Source organism: Castor canadensis, chromosome 6 (assembly GCF_047511655.1).
Source record: "Castor canadensis chromosome 6, mCasCan1.hap1v2, whole genome shotgun sequence".
NCBI lineage: Eukaryota > Metazoa > Chordata > Mammalia > Rodentia > Castoridae > Castor > Castor canadensis.
In genome coordinates, this window is record NC_133391.1 from 90,643,156 (window position 1) to 90,656,145 (window position 12,990).

At 33.6% G+C, this 12,990-nt stretch overlaps 1 protein-coding gene across 18 annotated transcripts in view; it reads right to left on the reverse strand.

Moving 5' to 3' along the window:
* Ppip5k2 (diphosphoinositol pentakisphosphate kinase 2) overlaps positions 1 to 12,990 on the reverse strand; it is a 79,446-nt gene that overhangs the window by 34,733 nt on the left and 31,723 nt on the right. For 14 of the 18 annotated variants that reach the window (XR_012449081.1, XM_074077013.1, XM_074077020.1 and 11 more), the window contains 3 exons: positions 12,576 to 12,701; positions 12,318 to 12,439; positions 11,886 to 12,068 (listed from right to left, as the gene is read on the reverse strand). Coding sequence is in view for 17 of the 18 variants with exons in the window: in XM_074077013.1 (XP_073933114.1) it covers positions 11,886 to 12,068; positions 12,318 to 12,439; positions 12,576 to 12,701 (431 nt within the window). In the remaining variant the exon portion in view is untranslated. The remainder of the gene's footprint in view (positions 1 to 11,885; positions 12,069 to 12,317; positions 12,440 to 12,575; positions 12,702 to 12,990) is intronic. The other 4 variants (XM_074077021.1, XM_074077018.1, XM_074077014.1 and 1 more) reach the window with 1 other exon arrangement.

Consider the following 12,990-nt stretch of genomic DNA (forward strand, 5'->3'; position numbering starts at 1 on the left):
TAAGAAGAAATGCTCAACATCCCTGGCCACGAAGGAAATGCAAATCAAAAAATGTTAAGATTCCACTTCACTCCTGTTAGAATAGCTATCATCAAGAACACAACAACAAATGTTGGCGAGGATGTGGGGAAAAAGGAACCCTCATAAGCTGCTGGTGGGAGTATAAATTAGTACAATCACTATAGAAAACAGTATGGAGGCTCCTCAAAAAACTAAAAAAAGAGAACTGTCATATGATCCAGCAATTCCACCCCTACAGATATACCCAAAGGAATGTAAGTCAGGTTACAACAAAGTTACCTGCACACCCATGTTTATTTACAGCATTACTCATAACTAAGCTATGGAAACGGCCAAGATGTCCCACTACTGATGAGTGGATTAAGAAAATGTGATGTTTATATACAATAGAATTTTATTCAGGCAGAGAGAAGAATGAAATTTTGTCATCTGCAGGTAAATGGAACTGGAGAACACCATCTTAAGTGAAGTTAGCCTGGTTTAGAAGGCGAAAAGCCACGTTTTCTCTCGTGTGGAGTACCTCATACTATGAAAAACAGGTCACACTAAGAGGAAGTCACATACAAGAGGGGAAGTGTAAAGGAAGGAAGATAAGAAGGTGAATATGGTTCATGTACTCTCAATATAAGAATGAATATAGAATTTTTTTTTTAAGGATTCAAAATTTTTATTTTTTTATTATTCATATGTGCACAGAATGCTTGGGTCATTTCTCCCCCCTCCCCACACCTCCTCCCTTTCCCCCCCACTCCCTCAATACCCAGCAGAAACTATTTTGCCCTTATCTCTAATTTTGTTGAAGAGAGAGTATAAGCAATAATAGGAAGGAACAAGGGTTTTTGCTAGTTGAGATAAGGATAGCTATACAGGGAGTTGACTCACATTAATTTCCTGTGCATGTGTGTTACCTTCTAGGTTAACTCTTTTTGATCTAACCTTTTCTTTAGTTCCTGGTCCCCTTCTCCTATTGGCCTCAGTTGCTTTTAAAGTATCTGCTTTAGTTTCTCTGCATTGAGGGCAACAAATGAATATAGAATTTTTAAATCTATTGAAACCACCATAAGAAAGGGACTAAGGTAGGAAGAAGAAAAATAGACATGAACCAAATTGGGCTACAATACATACGTACATGGAAGTGCCATAAGCTATCATAAATAAGCAAAAATGTCACTTTATTTTCTTTATTTCTTGTGCAAAATCAGAGAACAGGAGGACAGAACAGGTCCTGCCTGGAGGGTTGGTACTGATGGGGGGGGGAGAAGTGGGGAAATGGTGAAGGAGGGTAAATATGATACAAATACTGCGCACACATGTATGTAAATGCAAAAATGATACCTGCTGAAACTATACCAGGAATGAGGGAGGAGGAGGGATGAAGGAGAATGGTGAATGGGGTGAATTCAAGTATGATATAGTTGATATATTGTAGTTTCAGGACATAAGAAAACATGATATGAATGTCCATCAGCAGAATAGACAACATAAACAACCAAAGAGACTCAGGTACTAAGGATTACTGAATAGAAACAAAAAAGACTTCCTATGATCAAAATAAAGCATTGAAAATCATCAAAGATGGATTAAGAAAATGTGGTATCTATACACAATGGAATTTTATGCAGCCATGAAGAAGAACAAAATGTTATCATTCGCTGGTAAATGGATGGAATTGGAGAACATCATTCTGAGTGAGGTTAGCCTGGCCCAAAAGACCAAAAATCGTATGTTCTCCCTCATATGTGGACATTAGATCAAGGGCAAACACAACAAGGGGATTGGACTATGAGCACATGATAAAAGCGAGAGCACACAAGGGAGGGGTGAGGATAGGTAAGACACCTAAAAAACTAGCTAGCATTTGTTGCCCTTAATGCAGAGAAACTAAAGCAGATACCTTAAAGCAACTGAGGCCAATAGGAAAAGGGGATCAGGAACTAGAGAAAAGGTTAGATCAAAAAGAATTAACCTAGAAGGTAACACCCACGCACAGGAAATCAATGTGAGTTAATGCCCTGTATAGCTATCCTTATCTCAACCAGCAAAACCCCTTGTTCCTTCCTATTATTGCTTATACTCTCTCTACAACAAAATTAGAGATAAGGGCAAAATAGTTTCTGCTGGGTATTGAGGGGGGAGCGGGAGGGGGTGGAGTGGGTGGTAAGGGAGGGGGTGGGGGCAGGGGGGAGAAATGAACCAAGCCTTGTATGCACATATGAATAATAAAAGAAAAATGAAAAAAAAAAAGAAAATCATCAAAGATCTACAAATTATTTTCAAAAAGGCAACAAATTAAGGAAAAAAGCAAATAGAAATTCTAGAATGAAAAAAAAAAAAGTGGTTGAATTTAATACATACAGCATATAGTCAAAAACAAGTTTAGTAAACTGAAAGATGCATTAGAATATTATATGCAGAATAAAGCATAGAGAAGAAAGGATGAAAAATCCCCAAAGAACAGCTAAGACAAAGTGATATGCCCCTAACAAATGTATATTTGGAGATTTAGAAAAACAGATATGCAATATTTAAAAAAATCTTTCCAAAACTGAAGGATATCAACCCACACACCCAAGAATCCTAATAAAGCACTAGCAATATAAAAGTAATCTATAGGGCCTGAGGATATAGTTCAGAGGTAGAATAGTTGCCTAGCATGTACAAGGCTCTGGAGTTCAGTCCCTAGTGCCAAGAAGGAAGAAAAACACTGGTAATGAAACAATCTTCAATGCAATAAAAAAAAAAAAAATTGTGTTCCTAGAATTCTATACCCAGTAAAAATGTGAACAAGAAAAAAAATTGAAATAAAGACATCTTCATATAAACAAGCCAAAAACAAAACGAGAATTTACCAACAGCAGATTAATAACAGAACAATTAACAATGTAATACAAGGAACTAGAAAAGTAAGGACAAACAAAATCCAAAATTAGTAGACAAAGAAAATACAAAACTAGTACTAGAAATAATAAAGATCAGAGCTGCAATAAATGAAATAGACCTAAGGAAAAAAAACAAGATCAACAAAACAAAGAGTTGGGGATTTTTGAAAAGATAAAATCAACAAAACTTCCTAGCTTAACCAAAACAAAACAAAAAACTTAAGAATGTAAAGGAGACATTACCATTCAAACCACAGATAAAGAATCATTTGAGACTATTGGGAAAAATTACATGCACATGCCAAAAAACTGGAAAACTAAGAAGAAATGTGTTTCTAGGAACATATATCAAAATTGAACCACAAAGACATGGATAATCTGAACAGATCAGTAACAAGTAACAAGATTGAAACAGCAATAAAATGTCTCCCAACAAAAAAGAGCCCAGAACCAGATGTCTTCACTGCTGAGTAAGCTTTTAAAGAATACTAATTATCAAACTATACCAAATAATTGAAAAGGAGAGCACTCTTCCAAATTCATTCTACAAGACTAGCATTTACCTGATAAAAAAAACCAAAGACACAACAAAAAAAAGAAACCCGTAGGTCAATAACCTTGATGAATATAGATGCAAAAATCCTCAACAAAATGTTAGTTAAAAAAATATTCAATAAAATCTAATATCCCTTCATGATAAAATCACTTAACATCTTTTGGAGAGAAGGAACATATTTCAATTTATAATAAAGGCAATAAATGATAATCCACAGCCAACAGCATACTGAAAAGGGAAAAGCTTAAATTGTTTCCTCTAGAAACTAGAATAGGACAAGTATGTCCAGTTTTACCTCTCGTTTTCAACATCGTAATTGAAGTCTTAGCCACAGCAATTAAACAAAAGAAAAAAAAAAAAGGGGAGGAAGCCAAATTATCCTTGCTGTGGATTACATGATTCTATGTATAGAAAAATCTAAAGACTCTAACAACCCAGACACAGTGGCATATGTCTACAACCCCAGCTTCTAGAAGCTGAGGCAGGCTGATTGTGAGTTTGAGGCCAGCTGGAGAACCATAGAAAGACCTTATCTTTAAAAAAAAAAAAAAAAGAGGACTCCACTAAAAGATTATTTATAGTGATAAATTCAGTAAAGATACAAGAAACAGAGTTAATAAACAAAAGCCAGTAGCATTTTTATGTTATAGTGAATTTACCAAGAAAGAAACCAAGACAGCAACCCATTCCCAATAGCTACAAGTTAATACTACTATTACTAATAATAATGATAAACACAAGGAACAAATCTAAACAAGGAGGTGAATAATATCTACAATGAAAATTATGAAACACTCATGAAAAAGTTAATGACAAAAAAGTGGAAAGACCTTTCAAGTTCACGGACTAAACGTCCACACTGTATAACATAGTATACAGGTGCAATGCAATCCTGTAAAAATACTAATGGCATTTTTTACAGAAATAGAAAAAATATTCTTAAAATTCACATGGAACCACAAAAGGTAACAAACAGCCAAGTCTTGAGCAAAAAGAACAAAGTTAGAAACATCACAACGGCAGGTCTGCAGACACTACTACTGCAGTAACAAAGACAACGTGGTACTAGCATATAAACCAACAGAAAGACCAACCAGTGGAGCAGACCAGCAAGTCTAGAAATAAATCCATAAACCTACAGCCAACTGATTCTCATACAAACTTTATAAATCAGAGACAGAAAAGCCTCTTCAATAAATGGAGCTAAGAAAACTAGTTATCCACATTGGAAGAATAAAACTAGACCCCTTTCAACACATATAAAATTAACTCAAAATAGATCAAAGACCTAAGTAATAATAGCTAAAGGCTATAAAATTGTTGGAAGAAGACAGGAAAAACACTAAAGACTATGAAACTGTTGGGAGAAAATAGGAGAAAAAATTCAAGATAACAGTATAGGACAAGATCCAAAGAGCATAAGCAAGAAAACCAAAAATAAACAAGTGGTATTATATAATGCTAAGAAAAGTCTGAACAGTAAAGGAAACCTAGGTATGTTGAAGAGCCAACATACAGAATGGGGTATATTTTCAAGTTATCTGACAAGAGACTATTATCTAGAATATATATAAGGAACTCAAAACACTCAACAAAATACTAATCTAAGTTAAAGTGGGCAAATGATCTGAATGGACATTCTCAAAAGAAGATATACAAATGGCTCAATATCAACAGTCATAAAGGAAATACAAATAAAAACCACAATAAGAGATCAACTCACTCCAGTCAGAAAAAAAAAAGTTATCAAAAAAGTAAAAAGAAAAGCTGGGTGCCAGTGGCTCACGGCTACAACCCAAGTTACTCAGGAGGTGGAGATCAGGAGGATCACAGTTTGAAGCCAGTCGCCGGCAAATAGTTCCCGAGACCCTATCTCGAAAAGACCCAACATGAAAAAGGGCTGGTGGAGTGGCTCAAGGTGTAACAGGCCCTGAGTTCAAGCCCAATGCCATAGGAAAAAAAAAAAGACATGCTGATAAGAATGTGGAGAAAAGAACTCATACACTGCTGGGGGGAATGTAAATTAGTACACGCATTATGGAGAACACTGTAGACATTCTTCAAAAAACTAAAAATAGAACTTCTATCTGATATAACAATACAGAATATCATTTAGACATAAAAAAGAATGAAAACCTCAACATCAAGGCAAACTGGAAAGAAGTAGACATTATGTTAAATTAAATAAGCCAGACACAGAAATACAAACACCACACATTCATACGTAGGAAACTAAAAATGTTGATTTTAAACAAGAGGAGGACATTGATTAGTAGAGAACAGAAAGGGGAGAGAGGTATGTTGGGTAATATGTACCAAAATACAGTTACACAGGAGAAATACGTTCTAATGTTCTGCAACAGTTGGGTGACTACAGTTCACATCAATATATATTTTATAAATGACTAGGAAAGAAATTCAAAAGTTCCTAACAAAATGATAAAGAGGTATAAATATTATGTATCCTGATTTTACAGTTGTAGATTAAATGTATGTACTGAATTACCACAGTGTATTCAAAAAATGTATTAATTATGTGTAAAAATTTTTAAATGTAAAAAAATAATTTCAGAAAATAAAAATACAACAAATTAGTTGGTACATTTAAGTGAATATTGATTATATAAAAATAACAATGATGTATTATGAGGTTTAAAATATGCAGACTTAAAATAATATTAATAGCATGTAAGTTGCAAGCTGGTCAGAAATTACAATGATATTAGCTCTATCACTAATGTATAATCCATGGACTAGCATTGCTGGCATAAACAGGAAGCATATTAAGAATGTAGAATCCCAGGCCAAACTCAAGATTTAACAAGACCCCAAATCATGCTTGTGCAATTTAAAGTTTGAAAAGCACTTTTCTAGGGTCCTTGTGTTATTTAGGAAGAGAGTAAAAGCACACTGTAAGTCTCAGAAATAATAGGTACCTATTCTTACCTCTGGACTAGCCAAAAAATGAATAGTAGAACAGATATAATTTTCAAGTTAACAGGAAAAACAAAAGTAGTAAAAATTATTCATTCTAATAAAGCAAGAAAGGAGAGGTAATTTAGGTTGAATATTCTCTATCTGAAATGTTTGGACCAAGAAGTATTTCAAATTTTGAATTTTTCAGATTTTTTGGATTTGGGAATGTTTACATACACAGAAGTTAGCAATTGAACTCAAACCTTAACATGAGATTTGTTTATGCTTCATACGTACTGTATTAGCAACCATTCCATCACTGTGACAAATAACCTGACATAAACAACTTAAGAGGAAAGTATTTATTTTGCCTCATGGTTTCAGAAGTTTCAGTACAAGGTTACTTGGATCAATTGCTTTGGGCCTGAAATGAAGCAGAGTACCATGGCAGTAGGCTGTGTTGCAGAGGAGACTGCTCACCTCTTGAGAGCCAATAAAAGGGAGAGAGGGAAAGAACGAAGGAGAGGGAGGGAGACAGACAGAGAGAGAGAGAGAGAGGAAAGCAGACAGACATCAAGGGGCTAGGTACACCTTCAGTGACCTAGTTCCTCCAACTAGGCCCCACCTTCCAAACCTGGCAATAATGCCAAATTATGACTCCATCAATGGATTAACTCATTGATTAGGTCAGAGCTCTTATGATCCAATGGACTTTTCAATAATTGGATCTACCAGCTGGGGAGCAAGACTTCAACACACAAGTTTTTTGAGGGTCATTTCAAATCTAAACTATAACACACACCTTTTACCCACAACCCAAAGGTAAATTTCATACAGTACTTTTAGTGCATCAGTGTTTTGACTATTATTCATCACATGAGATCATGTGTGCTATTTTGCACTCCATGTCAGTGCTCAAAGCGTTTTCAATTATGGAGCATTTTGTATTTCAAATTTTTAGATCAATGAAGCTCAACCAATGCAAATCTGCAGCACTTAAAACTCTGAAGTCAAAAGTGCTATTAAAATATGTATCAACTTTAAATATACATAATATAGAATCAAAATATGTAAAGCAAGGATTAAGAGAATTACAAAGACAAGACAAATTCACAATTATAGTTAGAAATTTGAACACAAAACAGAAAGACAAAATAGAAAAAAATCAGGAAGTTTTTGTTTTTCTGAAATTGATATAAAACTAGAAAAGATAAAAACTTTAAGATGCCATGAGTTTGAAGGTTAAAGGTAGGCTCAGTGGCGAGTGTGTGCTTTGAATGGTACAGTACACCTGTGATACCTGCAATCAGGAGGCTGAGGCAGGGAGTTTGTGAGTTCCAGGCCAGCCTGACCTACATAGGGAGATTTTATCTCAAAAAAGTTTGGAAATTTAAAAAATGTAGTTCTAAATGAATATAAAAAGAAATCAAAGGGAATTTAGAAAATGTCAAAAACAGCAAAAATTTCAAAAGTAACGGTTATAATAAAAAAGTACATAAGATACAACCTAGAGTGTACATTTTATAAAAGACTGAACATTAGTGAGTTAATAACCATCAATCTAGTGTTAGTTTTTAAGAATCATAAAAAGAGTAAAAAAAACTACAGAAGAAGTAGAAGGAATAAAATGTTAAATAATAAAAATCAAATAAGAAACACATAATTCATAGGACCAAAAAATCCAAATAATCATTCTTTGAAAGAACTATTAAAACTGATCAATTATGGAAAAACTGCAAGTAAAAAGAAAGAAGGTATATGAAATCAAAAGGGACATTTTTATAGATTTGGCACATATTATAAAGAGCTTTGAGGATATTATAAACATATTTCTACAAGAATGTAACTCAACAATACTGATAGATATAACTGAGAAATATTAATCTACGTTTGGTTCCATCATTATGAACTTTCACACATATACACACACACACCCAGACACCTACCCACCCCCACACACTTCCCACATGATTTGCCAAAGTTAATTTACTAGTAAATTTTACCAAAAATTAATGAAATCTTTGTACACACAGTATTCCCCCCAAATAGGAATGACTCTAGCTAATTTTAGGAGTCTAGTATATTCCTGACACTATAAGTAAAGATATAACAGAATAAAGTCAATCAGCCTCATGAATGCAGATACAAAACTCCTAATCAAAAAAATTAACAAATTTAAATTAGTGATACGTAAAAAATATTTAAAAACTGACTTTATTCTAGGCCTAAGTTTAGTTTCATGTTTTGAAAATTATATGACACAAGAGATGAAAAGAAATATAAAAATTCCATAACTTTTCATGATAAAAACTCCTAGCAAAAGAGGAATAGAACAGAATTTCGGAAGCTTCACATTTAATGAGCAAGCAGTAAAATGTTTCTCTTGGAGAACATGGATAGGAAAAGAAATGAAAACTCTAAGTCATACATGGTGGTACACTCCCACAATCTCAGCAGTTGAGGATGAGGCAGGAGCACTGCACATCTGAGGCCAGCCTGAGTTGCACAGGAAGACCCTGTCTCAAAAGAAAATAAAAAAAGAGAAAGAAAAGAAATATTACTTCTATTTAGTATCACTTGGGGAATCTTAGGTATTGATATAAAGCAAGAAAAAGAATTAAAAAGCACACCAAGACTGGGAAATAAAAAACTCTGTGAATATGCTTTTAAAGAATCAAAAAGTTGAGACAGGGATGGTGGAGCACACCAGTAATCCTAGCACTTGAGACACCAAAGCAGGAGGATTAACAGTTTTAGGCCAGCCTGGGCTACATAGCGATTCAAACTTTGGTTACATAATGAGAACCTGACTCAAAAAACCAAAAAAGAATTGAAATATTTATATAAATTAATCAGAATAAGTTAACAAGTCAGATACGTATATTAGCAATATTTTAAAAAATTATATTTCTACATAGCAACAACAGGAATAAAAGTTTTAAAGGTGTACCATATACAATTACATTAAAAAAATTACTTCAGCTTAAATCTAACAGGGATGTATAAGATTTTTAAGCAGAAAATTGAAAAATCTTATTGAAAACATTAATCTTTAAGATATCCAAGAATATCTAAATTAGAGAGGCATACCACTCTCACATGTTGATGAAAGATGAGACAAAAGTATGTAAATTTGTACAAACTATAGTTTTCATGTACTGTAAATCAGAATCCCAACAGTATTCTTTATGAGCTTATTTTAAAATTTATATGGAAATGCAAGAAATGCCAACAGTTGAAGAAGTGTTCATGTAGGAGCTAGAACATTTCATTCACTGGCTCTTCAACAAGCAGAATATGAAATCCAGAAAGAAAGAAACTACACATAGCTGATAAAGATGGTTCTACAGAGAAGTCAGGAAGGACAGCCTTTTCAGGTAGTGCTGGGACACCTGGATGAACATATAGTTGCGAGAGGAAAAATCAATTTTGGTATCTTTATCTCATAGCATAGCCAAAAATCACTTTTGTCTGGACTATAGATTAATGTGAAGGGCAAAAAAGAAAAGATTATAGATTATATAGAAAAATATCACATGGACTTTGGCTAGAAAAAACATTTTAAACAACACATTAAAATGTACTCATCATAAAGGAAAAAACTGAGCTTAGAATTCATGAAAAATAAGGATGTCTGCTCATCAAAAGGCATCACTGAAGCTTAGAATAGTTAGTGTAACTAGGGCACGTATACCAAAGAATTCATATCCAGAATATGGAAGGAACTTCTACCACTCTGTAAGAAAAATTCAGACAGCATGAAGGAAAAGACGACAAAAGATCTAGAGAGAAGGCTTCAAGGAAGAAGATTTCTAAATTGTCAACTAACATTAAACCCACAATGAGTATATCTTACACACATCTACCATAATGACCAAAACTGAATAGTCTGAGAATCTCAAGAATGGAGAATTTGTAGAGCAGTGTAATTCTCATGGACTTCTGATTGGAGTGTAAATTGGTTCAATGACTTTGGAAAACAGTCTAACATTGAACTTAATTAAGCATATCATGGTTTATAACAATTCACTCCTTGACTCTACCTAAGAGAAACATGCTCATAGGAACCAGGATACAAGGATATTCATACAATGATTAATCATAATGAACCAAATTTGTAACAATAGTGTAAGGCAAATAAAAAGTGCAGAATGCTCATAAAGTAGAATACGGGTCAACAAACTACTGTCTTAAGGTCAAATGTGGCCTGTAGGATAGCCCATGAGCTAAGTATGGTTTTTACATTTTTAAAAGGTAGTCCAAAAAAGAACATACATTAGAGACCCTACTTGGCCCACAAAGTCTAACCACCTGATATTTTTCATAAAAAAATCTGCCAGTACCTGAAACAGAATACTACACAGTAATGATTATTAATTAACTATGGACACACCAACAATATGGATGAATTTCACAAACAATATTGAGCAAAAGAAATCAGATATAAAAGAAAATATATTCTATTATAACAAGCTTTAAGGAAAAATAGCATAAGTAAATTAATACAGCCATTATGGAAAACAGCATGGAAGTTACAAAAAAAAACTAAAAATATAACTACCATATGATCCAACAATCCCACTTCTAGGTATATATCTAAGGAAAAAAAAATAAGTATATTGAAGAAGCATCACACTTTCATATTCACCCCAGCACTGTTCACAACAGCAAAAATATGGACTCATCCTAATTGTCTGTCAGCAGATGAATGGATAAACAAAATACGACATTAAAACACAAAAACATTATTTGGTCTTAAAAAAGAAGGAAATCCTGTCATTTGCAACATTTTGAATGAACCTGGAGGACATTACAGTAAGCAAAATAAACCAGGCACAGAAAATACAATTAAGCATAATCTCATTTATGTGAGATCTAAAAATCTAAAAAAGTTGAACTCATACAACCATAAAGTAGAAAGGTAGTTACCAGGGGCTAGGCAGAGAACAGGTGTTGGTCAAAAAAAAACAATATTTCAGTTAAACAGGAGATCTACTGCATAATATGGTGACTACAGCTAATAACTTCAAAAAGATTTATTATATAATATGGTGACTGTAGCTAACAGAAACATATTTTACCCTTGAAAATCCTTAACAGAATTGTGAAGTGTTCTCACTACACAAAATGACAAGTACATGGGGCAAAGCATATGTTAATTAGCTTGTTTTACCCACTTCATAATATACACATTTCAAACTACTATGTTGTACAACATAAATATGTACAATCTTTGTCAATTAAATGAGACTGCAATAGTTAGACATGCAGATTAATTCTGTTAAGTATTGGGGATATGAAAAAGAACAACCGAAAGTCAGGTTAGTAGTTATTTCTAGGATATAGGAACAGGTTGTAACTGGAAAGGGAGGGAGAGACAGGACAGAGTTGTTCCAATATTCTATTTCTCTACCTAATGAGTACATAAGTATTTTTGTTATAGTACAAGTGCTACAGTTGTTTTATGTACTTTTCTGCATACAATATTTTCCAATGAGTTTGCTAAGACCCACCTTTTCATAATCTTCAGCAGTAAAATCTCTGTCTTTCTGAAGTATTTCATGAAGTCTTGCTTTCACACGTTGTTGACAACTGCTCAAAGAGTCACTATCACTATCCAAAAGACCATTCATGTTTGCACTTTTGACCATCTGGACAAGAATAGGTGTGAGCTCTCCTTCTAGAGCCAATAGCCCCTAAACATATCAAAAAAAGGCAACAATTTAAAAAGATGCAAAATAATAGGATAATCTTGCTATATCCTGAATTTCATAATATACAACCTAACTATTTACAACAAATAAACTATTAATAATGTAGTTCATCAGTATCAATGGCTTTAGTTAGAAGTTGCAAATTTTGAATTTTTAAATATTGCTTTAAGAAAGGGCTTTAAAACTATTTGATAAAAAATGCTAATAATTTTACAAACCATTTTTTAATACCTTTGCAAAAGCAGCTGCAGTCATCTGGACTCGTCCTTCATCAGAGGCATATATCTTGAGGTCATGTCGGTAGGTGCTGTGCAATCGAAGTAAACCACAACCAGGAAATCCTGCATAATCTCCTGAAAAGAAATCCTCAAATCACTTAAGCTATATTTTTATTTCATTGTATTTCTACATTTAATAACATCACATAGTAAATGACAATTTGAAATGTGTGAATTTAATTAATTTAATTCAAGAAATTCCAAGATTTACCTTGACCTCCAGGATACATACACCTAAAAGCTCTTCCAAGTTCTTCAGCCTGGACCCTGCCTGCAGGTGTTAATTCTCCTCCCCATTTTAGAACCAAAAGTAAGGATGGCTCTTCTCTTCGACTATCTAATACACATGAATGGATAAAACAAATGTTAAGATTGTTTCTTTAAACAGACATGCCTCAGTATTAATTTTTTCTCTGTGCTCTCCTCTGCAGTAGATTTTATTCTCTAAATGTACCTATCTTTGTAAGCTATTGCTTCCATCAGGAATGACCTTTGTTCTACCTGTGAAAATCTTTGTGAAATTTCAAAAAATCTTTCATACTTAGGAAGAAGACTCCCAATATTCTGCACAAAGTATCACTTCTCCTTCCCCAATCTCATGGTGATTTGCCCAATATAGTTAACTT